Source organism: Tinamus guttatus, unplaced genomic scaffold, assembly GCF_059628265.1.
Source record: "Tinamus guttatus ecotype Peru unplaced genomic scaffold, ASM5962826v1 Tinamus_guttatus_pri_ptg000052l, whole genome shotgun sequence".
Lineage (NCBI taxonomy): Eukaryota > Metazoa > Chordata > Aves > Tinamiformes > Tinamidae > Tinamus > Tinamus guttatus.
Genome location: NW_028288586.1, coordinates 324,115 through 346,816, shown reverse-complemented (window position 1 = coordinate 346,816; position 22,702 = coordinate 324,115). Strand labels below are relative to the sequence as shown.

The 22,702-nt window shown below is 33.3% G+C and overlaps 1 protein-coding gene across 2 annotated transcripts in view; it reads left to right on the top strand.

Moving 5' to 3' along the window:
• Positions 1-22,702, top strand: part of PCDH7 (protocadherin 7) — a 266,355-nt gene that overhangs the window by 112,116 nt on the left and 131,537 nt on the right. Inside the window, exon 2 of one of the 2 annotated variants that reach the window (XM_088539929.1) lies at positions 18,332-18,524. In XM_088539929.1, the coding sequence (XP_088396055.1) occupies positions 18,332-18,524 (193 nt within the window). Of the gene's footprint in view, positions 1-18,331; positions 18,549-22,702 lie in introns of both variants that reach the window. The other variant, XM_088539928.1, reaches the window with a different exon arrangement.

Here is a 22,702-nt window from a genome sequence, read left to right as displayed (position 1 = left end):
ACCAGACTCACATTCTGAAACTTGTCACTGTGTCCAATTTCTGCCAGTGATCTTAATCTAGGATCTCTAGGAGATATATTTTGATATTTACTGTCACTAATGATGCCATCATCTATCAAAACAAACAGTCAGAGCTAAACTTGCCCATTTATAATGTGGTGTAGGAATAGCAATGCAGTGTGATGCCCTCTTATGGCATATGAATTAGAATGTATTGGAACACCCCTGCTGCTCTGGAAGATTTAGATAGCATCTTGTGCTCTTACTTGATGTTATTAGTTACAAATAACAAACAGAACTCACTAGTATTATTTATAGACAGTATTATTTATGGATATTATTTATGGGACATAACTTATCTATCAGTAATAAGATAGATAAGTTATAAGTGATAGGATTGAAAAATATATTGATATCTTTAAAGTGCATGAGCTTTTTTACTGCAAAAAAAGCTATACTCTCCATCTGAGAGTATATACTGAAACACAGGACAGTAAAATTTTTGGACAAAAATTTTAAGAGGAATCTAGCCATGATTCTGTTACTGCTGATTAAATGGAAAGTAAATTCAGATAGCAGGGAAAATGTTTGAAAGTGCTTAAGCAATTTATGAGTCTATATTCTAGGACAATGAAAACCACTGGAATGATAATGGACATTTTCTTAGCTTACTTATCACAAATCCTTCTGTTGTGCTGGGATGTCATTGTAGAATTTTACATGAGGTTGACAGCAAACATGACTATCTCTGTTATTAACATATGTGACCATAACACCAGTTTTTCCTTACCACAGTTCTTTTCTCTCTATTTTTTTTAAGCTTTCAAGTGGTTATATCTGCTACCCACATATTAATTTAGTTCCTTGTGTAGTGTCTAGCATCTGCATTTAATTGTGTGATACAAATTTAGGAGAAACCAAAACTGAGATCAACATAAAGTGATGAAATAATAACTATACAGTCCATTAGTTTTTGAAACTTACTTAGTTTTCAAACTTCCAGTAATATTTTGAACAGCATGTTTATCTTCTCTACTTGTCTCTCCATAAAAAGATTTGGAAATATTTATGTGTACCAAGAAATTCTTAAGTAATCCTGCATAAGTGTTGTATGCAGGATTAGCTACTTGTTTACTGAAATATCTCCATTTATCATGTCATTGGCCATACTGTGTAAATACATTGAATTTGATAAATGTACTAAAGATTCATTAGCAAGCCAAACAATGAAATAAATATAAACAAATACATTAACAGATGGGCCTTTGCTTCAGTGCTCTGTGAGAACATTCCTAGAGGCTTCAGGCTGGCTTTTAATTTTACAAGTCACCTTCTCTCATAACTTGCCCATTAGAGAAATCTTATATTTATATGGACTCAGATAAATCTGCTTAACTAGTTAATTGGCTTAGGAACTCATTACATTTCTTTCTGCCTAAAATTGACAGGAAGCAGTAGTGGCAAAAAGCTTCTGAATTTTCATTAAGACAAGAATTTTCATTACTGTCTTTCAAATTAGAACTCCAAGGTTTATTTCTTTTTCTTATTATGTCTGATCTAAACATTTGAAATGAATGGTCATAAGAGCCCACCCTAAGGCATCAGCTAGTGTAGAGCTAGTGTAGGGGGTTCTTATCTTGTTTAGCTGCAGAATGTGGTTTCTCATCTTTGGGTTTTGGATTATGTTATGGATTATCCTCTGTAGTTTTCAGGGAATACAGTTTATTTTGCAGATTTCTCATTATGAATTGTGAATCTAATCCTAAGGGTTATGTTAGAAATTGCTCTCCTGTAATACTTTGCTGAACTTTGGAATCAGAAATGACAGTTTGGTTATTATTTTCCAGAGATAAATTTATAGATGCCATGTGAATCATGATTTCATCAACAAAGTGATAATTCTGAGGTGTGTTCTTTAACAGAGTTCCCGCATAACCTGAGCTTTGTTATTTAGACTGTACTGGTCCCCTTTGACATTTTGCAAATGGTATCATGAGTGATTATCTCTTTGAACCTGATTTTTAGGTAAGTGTTCAGAGTAAAATAGATGGACAAAGGAGAATAATTTTAAGTGAGTACAGTATTATTTTCATTATAAAAAAAATGTTAAAATACTAGGTAACCTTATAAATATATGCCATAATAATAATCACTGCAAAGGCTTTACCTTTCTTGAAAATCCCCTCCATGGTGTAATTGACATCTTATTTTGTTTTAAATCCAAAGTGAGCCTGGAGAAAACAATTTGGCCTTATGATCAGCAGTGGCTTTAGACTAAGTACTTAACATCTGAAATTATTGGCTAAATGCAGCCTGTATATTCAATAGATCTAATGAACCTGGATTTTCTGGAGAGAAATATGGGACCCTTATACTTGGTTAAATCACCTGTGTTTTCTCAACTGTGTTTATTCCATAATGCAGTGTTTATAATGATTTTATCTTACCTGTAAATATTGCTTTTGGGATAAAATAATTTGTATTTTTAAGTGCTTTGAGCTTCTCAAAAGGTTCCATATTATTGCAGAGCCTTGTTCTTAGGAAACACCTCAGCTTGTTCATTTTAAGTGCCTTTTATTTTGCAATGCTTGCATGCTTATATATATATTGCTCAGTATTTCCTGATAAATCTCACAAGAGATTTACTTCAATCCAAAACACACAGAGACCATAAGTAGTGTTATTAACAAAACACTACTTGGCAAGAAATATAGTCAGACATAGTCAGTGTAGTCGGTAGTCAGACATCTGATTTACTCTTTTCTTGCTCTGCTTTTCCTTTCTACACTTTTGACTTTTCTATTATTTACCACACGGACATGTAGTAGCAAAGATGCACAAAAGCTGAGGGAACTCAGCCCTCTTATATTTTTGTCCTTGATATTGAGATACAAACTAATATTAAATTCTCTCTGACAGATATGTCCATCTGTTGATAGAAAGAAAGGCACCAGCTGGATTATGGCCTTTATAACCTCTAGCACTTTTCTACCAGCTGACCCAAAGATGAACACGTTAGGGTTACAGTGAGATTTCATATTAAAAAAAGAGAAAGATGTGAATGTGGAAAAAGGGCTTATACAAATTATTTATTGTATAAATATGCTGAGGGGTTATGTAAAGATTTGTAACCCTAAAAGAGTTATCTGTGTGTATTTTACATAAAATTGTGTGAGTTATTGTCTCCTGTAGGATTCAGTAGGGAATGCACTTCTATCTAGAAAATCTCAATGCATGACATCTATTGCATATGGGTTGTGCAGAGGACACTGAGACATAATAATTCCGATATCTTATAGGCCTACAGGACTTCTCCACTTGAGAGAGCAGGGAGAAGAAAAATACAGAAAATAATAAAAAAAGGGATCAATATGAAAGAAGATACCTTTTCCTTACCAAAATGAAAGTTTGTGAGGGAAAATGAAATTAATTAATTTTTGATAGTTTTTACCTTTTATGAAAATATTTTGCTCAATTCAGTTTAAAATCCATGTAAATTTTTAAAATAAAAGGTTAAAGTATTTCATTTTGAAAGCCTCAAAGAGAAATATTTAAACTCTTTAAAAATTCCTTCCTTAGTTTTTCAGCTAATCCTGAATTTGACTTCTCATCTTAAAATGTTGACTTGTGCCATATTATTAGATGCTTGTTAGGGCAAATTTAAGCAGTAAATTTAGGTGATAAAATTAATGAATATTGCCAAAGAATCAACTTAGTGTCATTTTTAAAATTAAATTTTGAAATATTAACCTAATTGTGCAGCTACAAAAGTCGTGCTTATATCTTTACTCGTAGGAAAGAGATCAGTGAAGTTGAGCTTTCTTTGGAAGCCTATATATCCATTACAAATTCTACTGAAATAAGAGACTCAAATACATATTCTGGAATCTTGGACATAATTTACTTTTTCATGTATTGTCATGGGATTTGCTCCTCCCCCTTAATTATTTGTAATAGATTTATTTGCAGAGGCCTATACTGTGGAAACAACAGAAAGATCATTGGTTTAATGATATGCAGTATTGGAAAGATTTTGCCGGTGAGACATTTTTGTATTTATAGTAGTGTTGCAGGCAAATATTTACATATGTTCTTGTTCTAACTCTCAAGAAGACATATAGCAAATGGTAAATATGGAAATCAGCAATATCTTCTGCATTCTGCATATTTAGACTTTCTGCAGGCCACAACAATAACTTTAATTATTCAAAATACTAGCTTAATGCAGTTTTTTTCCATCTGACCTCTTAAGAATGCCTAGCATAAACTTGCCAAGTCTACTTACAATTTCAGTCTATTTACAACCTCAGCTCTACCTCTATAGAAAGTTAAAAGGCAATTACCCTTTTTTGAATCTGTAGTTTCAAAAGACATTCCCAAAGCAACATAATAAATTTGCTCTGAGTCAAGAATTAAATACAGATCTTCCAGTGTATTTTTTATTTTATTTCAACCTTCTTTCTTCCTTTTGAAAAGTGATGGGATGTAATTACATGAACACCATTTGCTTATTTTAAAATTAAAAAGTAATTCTTCTGCTTTTTACATAATGCTTTCAATAGGTATCGTTTCAGCCTTTTCAATGGCATGAAATAAAAGATCAGTTACCTAACTACCTCTAAACTTGGTGCCATTCACAATTGTAGGTAAAATGCATATAATTAATTATACATCACAGGTTTACTTCTATTTTGTTGCAATCATCTGTATTCATATGGAACAACCCAGGAAAGCTCTGTCACTTAAGATGAAGGTATCAGGATGAAATCAATTATTTGATTTCAGTTTATTTTGAATTCTGATCTGCCCTAAGATAGTGCAAATATAGAATTCCTTTTTCACTTTGAGATCTTGAAATATTTTTTGGAAGGAATTTCTGCTTAAAATTTCCTTCCTCTACATCTGTCCAGATTTGCTGCTTTGTTTGTCCTGAACTGAAAAAAAAAAGAAACATGTTTTTCTACCATTTATCTAGGAGAATTTGGACAAACCTCAAATGTAAATATTTGTGCTTTGAAAGTCACCGACATAAAACTGATACAGCGCTAAATAATTTTGTTGGCCAGATGGCTTAGTGGTAGCAATGAAAGCAGCCAAGTGGGAGAGCTACGTTTAGTTCTGGACTTCGTAATATGGGGCTGCTGTTGGTGAAATTGATACTTTATTTTTAGAGGGCATTGACCAGAAAGATTTCTTGCTAATGCCAGCTGGCTTTCAGAAATATGTACTGCCTCATCCAATGAGGGGCCAAGACTGGGGCCACGGCAATAGTGTTGCCCATTATATAGTTTTGTTTGGAAAAAGCAAAACATCTTGGTATAAATAGAGAAAAAACAGACACCTAAAGCCTGAAAACAGGAGTACATCAATTTGAATCAGCAGGGGATATGACTTCTGTAACTATATTTCTTCAGTACCGTAGAAAAAGAAAGGTGGTTAGGCAAAAAAAAATTGGATGTTTATGTGAGACCTAAGATTTGTTTCAACTTGGCACATCTTTTTTTAAATATTATTATTATGTGTTATTATTTGAAAATTCTTTGGAATTGATAACAAACATAGCAGTGACTCTGTTGCATAGAAGTAACAACATTGAACATATTCCTCAATGAATATTTGAGAGAGAATGTAACAAGGATGGGTTTGATTGTCTGCAAAGACAATGCTGACTACCTTGAATCCTCTGTCATTCAAAGTATGCTTTTCTGCAGACAATAAAACTGCTTTCTAAGACTTTGAAATTTTACCACCAGATCCATAGCTCTGAGACAACTGAACATGAGCCTCAGACTTAATAATTTATTTTAAAACTTTTTCAGGTCTCCGACACTGTATTTGTAAACTATTGATTATGTTTTTATGTTAAAAAATGCCTGTATTTCTGTAAATTTCTGTTTATTCTTTGCAGAATTTTATGCATAGTAATTTTATTTTTCTTCGTATACACAACTTCTTTCAATTTTTTTAAAGTGTATGATAAGAATCTTACAAATTTGTTTTTAAAGGCTTCTCTTTCTTTGCATCAAATTTGAGGTGACAGTTAAAAGTGGTTTTGAATGAAAAAAATGAGAATTGAAAAATTGAAAGAAATGAAAAAAAAATGAAATTGTGCATGTGGAAACCTAGTTCTCAGATAACAAAAGTATGTATATCCAATAGTTCAGCAGAGTCTACACTGTTCCAGACAATCTAATAGTCTTTATAAATAGTGCTCTACGCTTTTATTATCGCTTGGCTGGAGTGTGTATGGACAAACATATGTAAGAATTATTTTTATTAGAAAATGAGTTAAAATTTCTTTCACAGAATTCCACCACTGGCTTCTTGGAAAAAAGAAGTGTGTTGCTGTTCTGTTATGTGATAATTCTATAGCAGATGGAGGCTTTCAATTGATTCCACAGAAAGATATTTCAGCAGTTCTTATGAGGCTGTATACTCAAGATGCTTTTATATATTAGCTATATTCTCAAATAATTACTGACATTTTAAGCCAAGTGTAAAGTAATAGTTTCACATTTCAACAGCTCTCACACTTAAGTAATTCACTTCAAAGTGACATCACTGGCAATTACAATGTGACTTTTAACCCAAAAGAGCAGGCATAGCATTGCAGATGCCATAATAGGAAATAAGCACTAATATCAACAGAAGAATAGGTTTCTAATTTATATTCTTTTGAAAAATATATTCTTTCTTATGAAATTGGAACATTATTACAATAATTACTGTTAGCTAATTATCGCATGTAATTTGCATTTTAAACTACCTATCAAATTCTGCATTATTTTGCAAACTACTGAACTTAAAATATTTTCCAACAATGCAATAGAAAGTATATTCTAAGTATGTAGTAGAGTTACATTTTAAAAGGATTTTCACTATGAAATATGAAAACAAAATAAACCAAAGCAAAAAACAACAAAAAATCTAGTTTGAGTTTTAGTTATATAGGGTGGCTGTCTAGATAATTAGTTTGGAGCTAATGTCCTGGGCATGGACTACATCAATTATTTTCCCTGTAACTACCTTTTTATCATTTACTTCTTCAATTACCTCTTTTTAAATTTTTCTAACAGTTTACTTGTCGTAATGAAAGTGCACGCAACCCTGATTAAAATGAAATAATGGAACAAATTATATTTCCGTGTCCATTCTTTTTTTCCATCAGTACTTGTTTATTTTTATAGCTTTCATAACTACAATGATCACCAAGAATAGCATTCATTTCATCTAACTTTAGTCAACTAAAAGTTATATAGCTAATCTAAACTCCTCAATATTCCAAGAAGAATTTTCTGTTTTTAGACATTTAGAAATTTCCAGTTTCTGTTCTGTTAAAATATCTGTATAGGTGGAATTTCCATAGTTCTGTCCTTCCACTGCTTGTACAGAAGCCTTGCTGATTATGCTAGATTTTATTTTAAGTTTTCAAGTGGTGAACTTAGACACTTGAGTTAGTCAACCTTTAGGTTAACAGTTTAAAATCACTGACAGTTTCATGTGTTTAAGCTTAGAGAATATTTTGCACAACTTAGACAAAGGAACAATATTAAAATATTGAGGACTACATGATGCATAAGAATACATAAGAATGTAGATGTTTGCCTACTTTTGGCTGAGAACAGGAAATATATAGTCATTGATACAGTCTGGAACACTGAACAGAAAGCTTTACTCCTAGTCTCCTATTTACCTTTTATTTATATTTTATTTACTTATTTATCTTTATGTCTGGTTCTACATATCTGCTCCTTGAGATGAGAGGTGCCTGGTTTCTCTCTTACAGGCATAGAGAATCTGCTCCGTAGACGTTATGAATCCCACTCTTCATGTTGGATCAGAGTCTCTTCTTCTGAGCAGACACTAAAAGAAAACATTCTCAATAATATTAATAATTAAATTTTTCAATACTGACAGCAGTTAAAATCAATCAAAATGTGAGACTTAAGAACCAAGGAGACCCACTTAAATGCAATATATATATTAATAATTCAGATCTTTATTGACTGTTATTTTTTCCCAGTTTACCTAATGAATCCTATATAGACCATTGTGGTCTGATAGCAAAGTATTCAAAATGTTTCATCCTATCTCAGCAACAGTAATACTGTTCATTACTTAGAAGAAGTTATGTTCTGGAAGGCATCAGTGCTTTGTTAATATTAGAGCTTGAAAGCTTCATGTGTACTTGGACCTATGAGTCCAATGGCATTCTGCAGGGAGAAAAAGAATTTCTATAGCTAGATGTCTTGGTAGATGCAAGCCTCCTTTTGTGCAAGGAAACAAAATATAGAGAAAGCATCTTGTAAATGGCTGTGTCTGCATTAGCGAGGCCCAATAGGAAAGGATTTGTAGGATTATACTCTGTATACTCTATGTTTTATATTACTTACCTCAAATACTGTATAGAATATGACAGTTTATACTGACTACAGTCACTATCCTGTAATTCTTCTATATATTTATGTATTTTTAAATACATATAAAAATATGTAAAAGAATGGTGTGACAGAGCCTCAGGTGGTATTTGTCAGTAATTTTTAAATAGGTTCACTGTGTTTATCATATCAATCTTTGATCCACTCAGACTACAGACAACGAAAGGATCATTATCTGTAGTGTATAAAAATGTGTGCAGACAGTGTTGCTTCTCTCTTCCTTTCTCTGAGGGCAGTTTCAGGTGAATGCTTTTGGAAGCAGGCTCTGAACTTACACCTTAGACGATTTTCCAACTAGGTTAAAGGCGAACTGAATCTTACATTCTTTTAAGAATTCAGATTCAAGAAAAATAAGTTTTTTTACTTAGACTAGTCATAGCTTGATTCTTAGAATACTCTTTGCAAAATTATAACCGTGACTTTGTAAATACAAGTCTGGTGAGGAACTCCACCCAAGTATCCAGGGGTCTGAACTGGTAGGGTGTTTTCTGGAAATGGGGGAATAAGTCCAAACCACAGAAAGTGCATACTACTGCATGGACATCATGAATGTCCACATGTTACTCACTGTAGTGTATAGCTCACCAGTTCGTGAGCAGAGTATTCCACAGTCATTTCATTTATTTGTTTAAACAGCCAAATTTGTTAGGAGCTCTCTTTTCTGTGAAAACAGCTCTATCAAGAAGGTCCTGTCTTAATAGGATTGCTCTTTTTGTTTGTTTGTTTCTTCTTTTTTTTTTTTTTTCTTCATTCATTGAAGGAGAAAAAGTTAGGGCTGTATGATTTTTAGAGACGGTGAAGTCTTGGGAGAGGTAGCTGGGAGCATATCTTACAATATAGAGTAACATCCAGGCAACAGCCTACTGGTAGACTTAAATAGTAAATTAAAAAGATACTAAATAGTGACTGAGTAGAACTGTTAGGCTAGTTGGGAAGAATTTGGTATTGTTGCATTGGTTAGCAATGGGACCAGTTATTAATATATTGCGCAATTAATAATGAAGCCCTGAAACAAGGTAGTAAATAGACAAGATAAAAATTGAATACCTGTATTAATTTGGGAGGAGTGGGAATAAGTAACAGACTTACCTACCTATGTGAGCAGATGTCCCTTAACCAGTCTTGGACAGAAAATTTTGGACTGGAGAAGGGAAAAAAAGCAAAAAAAAAAAAAAAAAAAAAAAAAAAGGAAAAACGGCTTTTCCAAATATCTCCAGAAGATAAAAAGAATCCAGTTCCAGAAAAGTTCAGAAGTGAAGTAAATGTTAGTTGTTATGAAGATGAAAATAGCAAGTAGTATAAGATACTGGAATGACATTTAGTAAGTGAATGCTGTTTCAGCCCCTACCAGTACATTTCTGTCAGGCAAAAAAACATTCAAAAATTTTTAATGAAAATCACTAGAAAGAATTGGAGAAGTGTACCAGATTCTAATGCAAAGAGCTTAGGGATAAACAGTAGATTCACTGAAGTAGTGCTTAGTCTACATCAAAAAATTTAGGACTTTTTTTTTTTTTCAGAAAAGAGAGGAAATGTCATTAAAGTTTTTCTTGGAAAGACACAGTACTACTTTTCTATTTCTTTATTGTAACAGAAGAATAAGAGAACACTTCAGGATCATGTACACTTCATTCTTATAATTCTGCCACAATGAGATACTGAAGTAATAACTTGACAATAAATATGTCTTTGTAGGCAGAGAAAAGAGTACAACAAACTCAACCTCAGTTTCTCATTTATTTTTGGTTTCTTTATTGTTATCTTTCAGTAGGTCTTGTTAAATTTATCTAAATGAATGTGTGTTACATTTTGCTATGACGATTCTGTCATAAAGGAGTAATATATCTTCAGGAAAGAGATGCTTTTCATATTAGTGTGTTTTCTGTGCTGATATTCTTGGAAATAATGCATATATCTTTTGCTTGTTCACTTGTAACAGAGAAGAGAGTTGTTACGAATCTATCTAAAGGGCAGAGCTCTTTGAATGAAAAAGGTTTCAGGCTGCTTAGAAATCACTGTTATGATTCAGAAAGCCAAATGCAGATGACAAGGAAGAGACGATAGTTGAGAAAAGCACTGAACTTAAAAGGAAAGATGTACATTTGAATGATAAAATAAGGATGCCCATAATGTAAAGTATATTATGAATTATTTCCTTTAAATTGAATCTAAAATTTAGCCTTGGGCTTAGGCAAATATATATTAGTGGATTTCTATTTAATATTTACGTAGAACAAGCAAAATAAGCTTCTGGTTCATGACCAGGGGCCTACCTGCTGTTATAACACAAATTCATAAAAATACTAGCAATAGAAAGGGAGTAATAATGTACAGCTTGTAGAATTCTTATCTGATACTTGAGCCAATCTCAGTTTGTCACAGGAGATGCATGGTATGGAGCTGTTGTATCATAATATTTTTAATTTTATTCAACTCCTGTTTGAAATTTTCAATTATTAAAAGAAAAGGGGTGGTTATTCTTTTCAGCATGTTTCTCCTGTTTTCCCTTCCTGTTTTAATACTTGTCTCAGGTGTTTCAGTCTTCTCATTGAAAAATAATGCTTTTTAAATTTAATTTCCTGCCAATTTTATGTTTAGTACAATGAAGGAGCTTAGAACAGTAGAAATGTGTGATTTGAATGGGGGAAAGAACTGTGTGGGTTGAATCTATTCGTGCAGAATAGTAATTGTTCATTAATATTTTGTTTTCTTTCAACAAGCTTCTAGCAATTAAGAATGAATAGAAAGAAAAGGATAATGACCTGTTTTATCAAAATTCAAACGCTTAAAGAAACACTTTGAATTTATGTGATGAGTTGATGTAACTCTTCTGCCTCTTTTTCAGATCTACTCTATACATATCTCAGAGTCATTATTTTAGTCTTACAAGCAATTCGACATTGATTGACTTTCTGAAGTTAACAGGAATTGTAATATTATTTAGTTTTGACTCATCACCTCTGCTTTTCCTGTTTGGGAACAAACTGAAATATAGAAAATTCTGTAAGAAAAAATTACTGTAAGGGTGATCAGACACTGGAATAGGTTGCCCAGAGCTGTTGTGAAGTTCCCATTCCTGGAAATATTCAAAACATGTCTGGGCATGACTCTCAACAACCTACTGTACCTGCAGATATCTGCTTGGAGTAGGGGAGTTGGATTAGATGATCTCCAGATGTTTCTGTCGTTCTGTGGAAAATGTTTCTTTTGCCTGTTTAAATTCTGGTGAATAGCCCAAAACATCCAATGTCCTCAAAACATGAAGCATTCTGATTTGGGAGTCAGAGAAAAAAAAGAACTGTATTTGCTGATCTTTTAGGATTTGGGGTAAGCGATTTTTTGTTTTAAACAGTAGGAATATTTAAAACAGTCTAGCTTATTTTATCATGATACTCATACATTTTTTTTTCTTATTTCAATGTATCCTGTTGCTCCTTGGTTTGCATTATATGGTTGTTTAAAATGTTTTCAAAATCCTAATGCTTTTGAGATGTAGGTGTTGTGGCAGCAGGAAGGAGTAATAGAATCATACTATTTTTATTCAAGTGCCAAGTAATTAAAGAGACAAAATTGCTTCCCAGTTGCACTTTAGCTCAACCACTCTATATCCATAATCAGTGCAGTAACTGGCTGAAAAAGGGAGGATGATTGCAACCCTACCTCTCAATTAAGCAAAGAAAGGGTTCGTTCTCCTCCTTCACCATTGTAACTCAGGTGAACCATATTTTAGCCAACAGTATTTACAAAGTTGATAGCAATTCTTGTGCAGAAACCAGGAAAGAATATCATCCACAAATAATATGATATATTTGGAAATACAATGGAACACTGGAAATTCTGGAAAATGGAAGGAAAATCTGCCTCAGAGTAGAGAAAAAATGTTAAGTTGATGACTCATGCTACTGTGTGGATATGCTGTTTCTCATCTGGTCTGTCCACAGCCTGTCCTTGATGCCAACCACTGAAAATAGGGTTCTCCATGATTTGAAAGTACATTGTGGTTTAACTTTCTTGCTTAGCTAGGGAAGAGTTCCTAAATGCAGGCAAGGATAAGCACTGAAGAAGTTAATATTGTTTAATGAGTACAGACTCATTTTTCTTATCTTTGGCACTGCGGTGGTTTTTTTTTTTCCTACTGGTGAGGGAAATGAAAATATCTGATTCATGAAATGCACTTGAAAACAGGAAGAAACAATGTTTTGCCTTTGGGGTGGAATGTAATGGTATCTTTGCTCAATAATCTGCTCATCTCCATAATCAGATACAGTGGAGAATAATTCCACAGCAGAATGTATGGTATCCACTTATGGAGGGAAAGAATTATCAGACCTATTACATTTCTCTAACATGGCCTTTGCTGTGGACCTAGGAAGAGCTAGACTTGCTAAGAACTGCTGTGAGACTAGTAAAGATTCAGGATTGCTCTTTTGCTGGGAAAGATAAGAGCTGCTAGTGGGTTTATCTGGGTAAAAGCAGCTCTGCCCTGTTGATTCACAGTGCTAGCAGATGGAGCTGCATTAGTGCTGTGCACTGAAAATGGCTACAGCTAAACATAACCCTCTCCTCTTCCCATACGGTTATGTGCCAGATTTTGCCAGCACTTGCAGATATCTCATGTCAGTGTTACTGAGGTAAACATGAAACTAAAGAGAGAGTCTACTTTGTCCTGTTAAAGTGGGGTTCACATCTTCATGCTTGGCATTGCATCAAATGTTTGAGAAAACCAGCATTTCACTTTTAACTTTTTTTTTTTAACTTTAACTTTAACTTATTTTAATTATTTTCTGAAATCTTAATCCTGGTATCCATCCTCCCTCCCGTGTCTCATTTATATGCAGTTTTTCTTTAAAACCTCAAATATTGTACAGACTAGGATCTAAATGAAGATTAGGCTACATGAAAAAAAAAGTTCTTATCTACATTTTTTTTGTATTCCTAGCAACAGATCTACAAATAGCATTTATTATGCATCAACATTTCAGTGCTCATAACTGTTTCTTGATAAGAATTAAATCTGGTTTGGGAATGTTCAACATTTAAATGCTCATGTTATTAATAATTAAAAGATTGCTATGAGTTATATATGTATTACAGATCATTGCTTTTCTTTTTAGTGATATTTTATAAGAATCCTATATATATATTATATATATATATATATATATATTTCGTCAACCTTACCTCTAAGATAGTCATAGTTTTTAGGGGTGTAGAAAACAGGTACTATACTTAAACTCTAGTCTCAATTTTTAAAGTATATAAAAAAATCCATCTTTTATAACTGATAGCTCTATTACAACTATTTTTATGTTAACCAGGTTATGTAGTCTAAAGTATGTAGGGTTTTGAATATAGTTTCTCTTTGTCAGGAAGGAGATGGTAAACCACGGTATAGATATTCAAAATCGTCTATTTTTAAAATCCATTAGATTTATCAACTACATTATTCCTTAACTATGTTGGTAGCAAACATATACTATCATCAAGGTCTATTTCTTTTTGTCAGCAAACACAGCCTGTGATGTTATTCCAGGAGACATGATGCATTCAAAATTTACAATACATTTGACTGAGAAGATCTGGTTCTCAGAAGTAATGCAATATACAGTTAAAATTCTGATATCTGTACTGGCAATAGAAGTGTAATAAATGCTGCAGAATAACAATTAACATGCACATCATTCTTTGGGCTAGGATTTTGCCATTGTTATATTAATTTATATTCTGTGGAATGGGCTGAATTAGCTATGCTGAACCGAATGTTGTGACAGATAATTGTGACCAAGACTAGCACTTGAGAAAAACAGGAAGGTGAATACCTGAATCTGTTTTGACCCTCATTTATTAATAACTTACTAAAGGTCTATCAAATTTCTTTTAGCTTATAGCACAGATTCCATGTGCTAATTCCAAGGGATTTTCAGACATCCATAAGTTATTCTTGTTTTCTTCTCTACATTCTAATGAAGACCTAATTCCTGAAAAAAATATGGGAAGGGGAACTAGAGAGTTCCCAGTACATGATACTTATTTTAAGTATAATTACTTTTATTTTTATAGTAATTGCAGATGTGATAACCAGGTGCTGTCTACTTGTGATCTACTTGTGACAAGTTTCCCAAAAAGCAAGCATGAAGGGGGCCAGAAAGTTTTAAATAATCCTTGGTAATTTATTTTAAATCCTAAAGTTGCATTGCTGTGATTCCAGTAATTACTCCAAATGATGTAGTCTAGTCCTAATAAAATGTGTCTTTTCTGTGTCTAGAAGACACTAGGAAGGTGATTATATCTAGGAAGTAGGTGGCATTGATTCATCACCCTTGATGGAATAAAATCTTAAAAACCTTTAAGCAGTACTTCGGGAGTAGGTGGTAATATTTACCTCTTCAGATTAAATCTTAATGAGAAATTTTGAAGAGGATGTTCCAAGATGGTATTTTAGAATACTTTGGAATAAGGACCAATGCGTGGAGTGTGATAGTCATGAAATACAGACTTTGATTTCTCCCTAAGTGTCATGTTCTCCATGAACTGAAAACACAGTTTTCCAGGAACTGAAGAAGGAGCAGGATCTTCATATTTTCACGATAGGTTGCATTGAATTTAACACAAGAAAGGCAATGTCAAACTGGAGCAAGGTGAGATGGAAGACCTCCAAAATTGTCAGAGGTGCTTGTTCTGTTGAGAGCAGGTGAGGGTCGTGGGTTTGTTCAACCTGGTAAAGAGGCTGCTTTGGGGAGTACCTGTGGCAGGACATCAAGAAGACAGAGCCTTACTTTTCACAGTGATGCATGGTAGGAGGGTGAGAGGCATAGACTGAAACAGGAGAAGAGATAGAGACAGAATAAAAGGAGAAGCCATTTCCCAAGAGGGCAGTCAGGCTGTGGAACAGGCTGGCTGGAATATTTTGCTCCATCCTTGAAGGTTCTCAAGACCTGGCTGCATCTAAGCCTTGAGGAGCCTACTGTGATCACAAAGCTCTGCCCAGGAGATTGGAGTAGAAACCTCGGGTCCCTTCGAATCTTCATTACCCTGTGGCCCTCTGAGCATTAGTGAATAGGCAATTAGTGATCAACTTCTCCTTATTTTTCTGTTCAGTTTGAATGTCTTACCTGATAACTAGGAATAAGTAGAACTGAATGGAGTATTTGAAACAATGAATTGGTCTCATAATGCAAGTTGCCTTTCCTTTGACAGAACAGCTCCACTTCTCCAATATAGGAGGTGTAGTTCACTAAAACCAAACTTGCAAGGTGTAAATTGTAAAGCACGAAAACATTTTAAGGCTTTACCTTAAAACTTCATCTTAGGATACATCAGGGCATTGCAGAAATGAATTAAGGGTGTGTGAAGAATAATCCTTATCTTCTATCTTTACACAATTCCTTGAGCTGTATTCTGAATATAGATGTGCGGTCTGGATTGTGCTAGCAATTTGGGCATACTTAGTAAATAGTGCCTCTGTATTTCCCATATAAGCATATCTCATCTTTAATGTTGTCGCAAGTGGGAGCTAGTCTTTTGACATTGTAGTACTGTGAAGAAAATAATATAACAGCAATACCAGGGCAGTGGAAATAGTCTGTTAGTTCACTCAGTGTTAATGGGAGTAATGAACTCTACTGGACAAACAAGCCCTTACCTTGTACTTAAGTATTCTTAAGGTATCTGAAAATACTCATATTAAAAGAAAATAACAAAATCTGTTTACCAGATTGAAATGTTGTCTTCATTTTGGTAGCTTTCTATGTACTTCAATGTTCAACTGTGAGAAGAAAACACAGAGGGGAAATGACTGCTACCATAATTAAAAGAAAAAAAAAAAGAATACTGGTTACCTCTGAAATTATAGAAAATCTTAGATTAAGGCACTTTACCATTTTTTATATTCATTTAGTTTTTTCTGAGGGAGTAAATGTATATGTAAATTATGAACAAAACAATACCTAAGCTTTTACTGAAATATGAAAATAAAATACGCATGTCACAGACATTTTGCAAAAGGACTTTATCCACCTTTCATGGTTTAAAACCAATAGGAAAAATGTTTAGAATTCTCATGTAGTTCAACATGCTGCTTCATTCCGGATACCACTGAAAGGGGATATTGCTGAGTATCTGTGGGGAAAAAAATATTCAAATTGTGCATTGTAGATTTATGTTTTAACACAGGAGCTCTAATCCCACTATACACTTTTTATTATTTCTACAGACTTTGGTAATAAAGGCAGCATCTGTAAACTTATTTTTAATGTGGGAAGGCATTATTTCTGCTCTCCATTCTTTCATTTTGTTCTTCTGTTCTCCTTGCACTTGATACAGTATAAAATTGCTCTAAATTAAATTTGTAGAAAAGCACTTTGCACCTAAAGAATAGTAGCTAACCTTAAAAGGCCAGAGACTCATGATGAGAATACCATGACTTAGCTTAGAACCTTCTCATATTTATGGCAACATTCAAATTTATAATATTCTGATTTACTTCAGCCAGGAAGCCTTACTTGCATTTTTTAAAAATATTAATTCTAACCGAAACTCCACCCTCTAATCCTAAGACTAATGTAGACTTCCATTTTTCAGGACTTGTGTAAATTTCTAGTTTAAGTTATGAGAGACTTTCCTCCCTGTTGGCCTGTGTACACGATTCCACTCTTTAATTACCAGAGATGCTAGTGGAGGGTGATGTATTTCAATGTCGCATCCAACATAGGGCTTGAAACACATTCGAATCTGAAGGTGGGCAGTTGCACTCAGACCTCACATTTTAAACAAGAAAAGTCTGCATAGTGTCTTATAAAATGAACCTATTGATGTATGCTTTAGAAGGTGATTTCTGGATAAATATATCTACAAACACATGCACACACATATGTGCGTATATACACAGCTGTATATATCTGTTTGAACACACAAGTCTACCTGGTAAAGTAGGTTGTTTATTAGAGCTTCAGATACTTTTATGTGGTTTTCTAGTGTTGCAGAGCTTGGTCAGAGCCAAATAAAGAAAAGGCAAATTTTTAACAGTAAATTATTTCACTCGGAGGTAGTTTAAAGCATAGGAGAATCCCTTAGTTTTTCACTGAATATTGTAGTCTGCCTTCAATGTCCTTTGAAATGTAGGGATACAAGTCTCCCACTTCTGGAATACACATGGATGTCAGAGTTCAATATGTAAACTCTTAGAAGCAACAATAATATCTGTCATTTTGAATGAATATAAATCTGTAACAATCTGTGTTTCTACAGTCCCAGTGGAAACGTGTGGTGTCAGCTGTGCTTGCAATACTTTAAAGGTTTTATTAAGTCAGCTGGCAACACACCCTATCTCCAGGCACTGAATTTTATGGCAAAAGAGCTAAGAGATTGAACACCTTTTTTACCTCTCCCCTCTCATATCAACTAGCTTCCAAACCACAGGAACTGATTTCTGAAAAAGCTTATGGGTGTGTTGCTACGTTGTTAATAGCCACAACATAGTTTACAGGTGAGCATTTATGCCCACCCACACAGTCTTAAACATACCCAGGCACACATTGTCAAGTACCTTTATGCAGTCTGGTATAAACTCCATTCAGGTTATTCCTACTGGGAAAACAGAAACTATATGTATGAATATATATATATATATATATATATATGTATTAGCTGATGTAAGTATCTGAAAGGAGACTATGCAAAACTGTGTGAAGGTTCTGGACTGCTTTGCACACCAAAAATCCATAGACTACCCCTACTGAAGCCTTTTAAGGACTGTACTTATTGTTTGTTTTAATTTAGAGAAAATTGTTTAATCAGTAAATGTGTAAGATACTAGTTTGCTTAAGTCATGTTTTGAGAATCAGTTGTTCAAAGACGGAACTTCTCAGTGACATTCAGAATCTTTTCTCTTGCAGCCGTTTCGTAGAGTGACGTTTTCTGTTGTGAGTCAGCCTCAGGACCCGCATCAAGGGTCATTGCAGAGTTGCTATGACAGCGGTCTGGAGGAGTCAGAAACACCAAGCAGTAAGAGTTCATCAGGGCCAAGACTGGGTGCCCTTCCACTCCCAGAGGACAACTACGAAAGGACTACGCCGGATGGCAGTGTTGGTGAGGCAGAGCATATGGAAAATGGTAGGGGCAAACACGACATTCACACACATAATCACACTAGCAAGTGATACTAAGTAGATTTTTGGAAAGGTCAGACCAAAATAAACAAATAAATATCTTAAATAGTTTAAATCGTAATTATTTTATTTTAAAGTCTATTAAAATGAGGATATACCAAATAATGGAACATAATATTCCTATTAAAACCAGCACTTTCTTTTCGTTACATGATTTTAAAACTATACTGCAGAAAGAATTAAAACCTTGAAAAAAAATTTCCAGGAGAGGGCTGGGAAAATGGTAATTTAATTAAATTTTATAGTTCTCTTTTTAGATAAAGGACCATAATAGGCATGTATTTTCTTTTTCTTCCTTTTTTTTTTTTTTTTGGTTCAACTACTAATTAGGAAATTTCCCAGAAAGCAATATACACAGCATTAGTAAAAAGAAAGTAGGATTTAAAAACCCCGTACTAGAGAGTTCCCTTACTCCCCAAAATCTGATACAAACTGTTTTCAAAATAACACTGAGTGTCACTTCAGTACTTGATATACTTGATTATTTAGACAAAAGGAACATGGCTTTCCTTTTTTTCCCACATTTTATTAGGCACAATACTTTTATGACATCACCTTTAAATTCCGAGTTCATTTATATAGAAGGGGAAAACTGAATCCTTGTGCATTTTATGAGTGATTCTTCAGCAATTAAAAATGGGGTAATTTAAATCTTATTTTTTATTTTCCTTTCCTAAAATTATTGAGAAAATTTAAAAATCTTTCAATTTGAAATGTATTTCATGAACCTTGAGTTATTTACAGGCCTCTACTTATTGGCCTTCATCTAAAGTCTGATGACGTCAGTAATTGACTTCATTGTCTTTGGATTTACCCCAAAATAATAAAAATAGATTATTGTATGTCAAAATGAACATTTTTGGATGATAAACAAAAACATAATTTCTTTTTAGTCTGCTAGGAATAGGAATATGTAAGAAGAGACTATATTTTCTGGTATAGAATAAATGAACTAGTTTGAGTAAATACATAGCCAAGTTTGGCTTTTTTTCAGAGATTACAGCAGTGGATAATTGTTCTTGCTTTTTTTTTTTTTTTTTTTTTTTTGTCTTTTCTGAAATAGACGTGTTGACTCAATAAAATATATTATTTTCCATGATAAGATAATGCCAAAATGCAGTATATGTTACTGAAGAAAGGTTACAGCAGTCTGCATTTGCTTATAATGTCTATTCCAAAAGCAAATGACTATGTACAATTATGCATAGGAATTGATCAAAACAAAAAATGGTTTTATCTATCTAAAAAAACATATAGTAAAATGTGTGTATGTGTGCATATAATTTCTACTCACATGACTGTATGAATATATTTTTTTATATATTCCTTTTTCCTGGGTGGGTAATAGGTGAGGGAGTAATATTGTTATTAGAAAAAAAAATGGGGATTTGTGGAGATTAATCCTATATTGGAATGATTATTTTATTATCTACTTTGTAGTGAGATTTTTTTCTAGTTAAGAAAATGAAGCTAAATGAAAATGAAGCTAAACAATTTGTTCATTCCTGTAGACATACAGCAGTGTAGTAGAGAGATTAATTTCCAAGTTCAGAAAGTATATTAAAATAGAGTGCGTATGCAGGATATCAGAAAAACTGCAGAGCAACTATGAAACATACCTTTTAATAAATTCTGTACCCAGTGAAAATAACCCCGCTTTCTGAAGTAGTTGGAAATGAAGAGCCAGATGAATTCAGTTCTTGAGAGGTATCAAAAATAGGTTTTGAGTTGATGCAAGAAGTAGCATTGCATTGTATTAATTGATATATTTTAGACATTGCTTTGATGTTTTAAAAGAAATTCATTTATGTTTGGCAATATGCATTTTTCTTCAAAATAATAGATACATAGGTATACTGAGAGTAAATAGAGACAAAGAACTAGAAAAATGTATTGTTTGATGAATAAGTGAAGTACCATAAAAAAAATCCAATGTCATGACTTGCATATGATAATCAAGAATTTCTTCTCTTTTATAAAATCTTAAACTGAGACCTTTGAAAGGTGGGTGACATTGTGATGAAAATTATACTTTACAGACTTTTGGATTATGCTGTCACATTTTTAAAATAAGATTTCAGCTGTGGCTTGTCATCTGCCTCCAGAAATTTTTACTAACATTAATCTATAAATAATGACAGATCAGGATGGAATGTACCTTTGTTCCCTCATATATGTAACGTTTAATATCTGAGCGAGAGTTTTCTGTGATCTGATTTTTAAGTCCACTTGTATTTTAAATATTTAAGTACAGTTGTATTGTTCAAGCTCTGGTAATGTAATCTTCAGTATTAATGGATCATTCTGACATAAATAGAATTGGAATTGAAACCTGTCAAGTATTAATTTGTCACATTTAATTGGAATCTAGGTAGTCTACAGTGTTTAGCTTGGTTAGGTTTTAATCAGAATTTGTATTGGATTTTCCTGATGATTTTCCATGGAAACAGCATTTTGAAAGTTATCATAGTTCTTAATTGTTATTACTTCACATATTTGCCATTTAATTTTATCCGTTGTGAAAAAATGCAGTTCTAAATAATTGCTTTGTATTTACTTTCATTTTAAAGTTTGAAACAACAATTTTCAGCACAATAACAGAAGCCCTCTAATATTTTTGATACTTTTTTTGTACAAGGTGAGAAGACTTAGCAAAACAAGTAATTTCTGTAGTTACAGCAAAAGCAGGAGGTAGAGTCCACATTTGGACTCTAAAATTGATCCAAATTTGGGTTCCTGTTTGTTGCTTCTCAGGTTAGAAAGGATAAAATGCTGGAATGAAAGAATAGGGAAAGGGGGTTGGTTTTGTGAGAATAAACTGCGCAAGAGATGATCAGCCCACATGACTGTCAGATGTAGACTGAAGTTTTCTTCTGATGATTAGCCGCGGTGTCAGATGCAGAAGGGAAAAAAAAAAAAATCAGAAGAAAAAGAAATGTTAGCAGATTGGCTGTGAAAATGCAGTATGCAAAGATCTTTTAATTAGTAAAATATGCAGAACCAGAAGAAACTTCTGAGTTAATTTATCCCCTGCCCTTGGAGCTTTCCTTAGAAGGAAAATCTACTCCTATGCTCAGCCGCCTTCTCTAATTTGGTGGTAGAATGGCACTGGCTTAATGTAAATTGCACAGTGATTTCCTGAGAACATATTTATTACATTTTTGTTTGTGTTAAGGGTAAAGAAATACCATGTTAGATGAATTTCCTGGTCCTTTAGACTTCAATTTCTTTTTCTATTGTATCTCAGAGGAAGGTAAAAAAGCCCAATGGCAAATTACCTTACCTTCTTACTCTAACAATTAATAATCAGCATGTGCTAGAGCCTAATCATTTTTTTAAAAAAATAGCGACCTAATTTATCATAAGGCATTCACCCTGTTCAAGTTACTGGCCTCAAGGATATCTCTTGACAGAAAGCTCCTTTCAAAATTATCAAATTCTTGTGATTTTATTGTTTATTTGCTTTGTAGACTTATTCCTCCCTTTTTAAACCATTTTAGATTCATTTGCTTTCAGTTTTAGTCACTTCTTTTTTAGCATAATCACAAGAGACATTACATTTTACTTTTTACATACTGTGGATTATTACATTTTCTTATCATTTATCTTTTTTTCTGAACTATATATTCCTAGGCTTTTCAGTCTTTGATCATCTATGTATCTATTATTTTTTTTATTTCCTTGAACTTTTGCTCTTTCTTCTGATGAGCATTTATCATTTGTGAACAGACAATGCAGCCTCTTCATAATAATTTCTTTTTCAGTAATTACACATACAGTCCTGAGGCAGAGCTTTTTATTGTTCTGTTCTAATAATGCCCATTCACCTAGCTCTGTTAGGTCTCTCAATTTTTGCAGCTTTCTTGGAAATATTTCATTATATTTCAGGGGTTTTAAATTTTGGTTTGGTTTGGTTTGGGGTCTGTGCATTTTCTATTTATTTGTACACGCAGTGGCCAAATCAGTGTGATTTTTTTTTGTCTAATTTAGCGGGAACACTTACAGCAGTGAAGCTGCAGCACTGTAGATTTCAACTCAGATGTCCTTCCCTGGAGATTTGTTTCCATGCTGTGACAATTAGACTATTTTTCACACCTG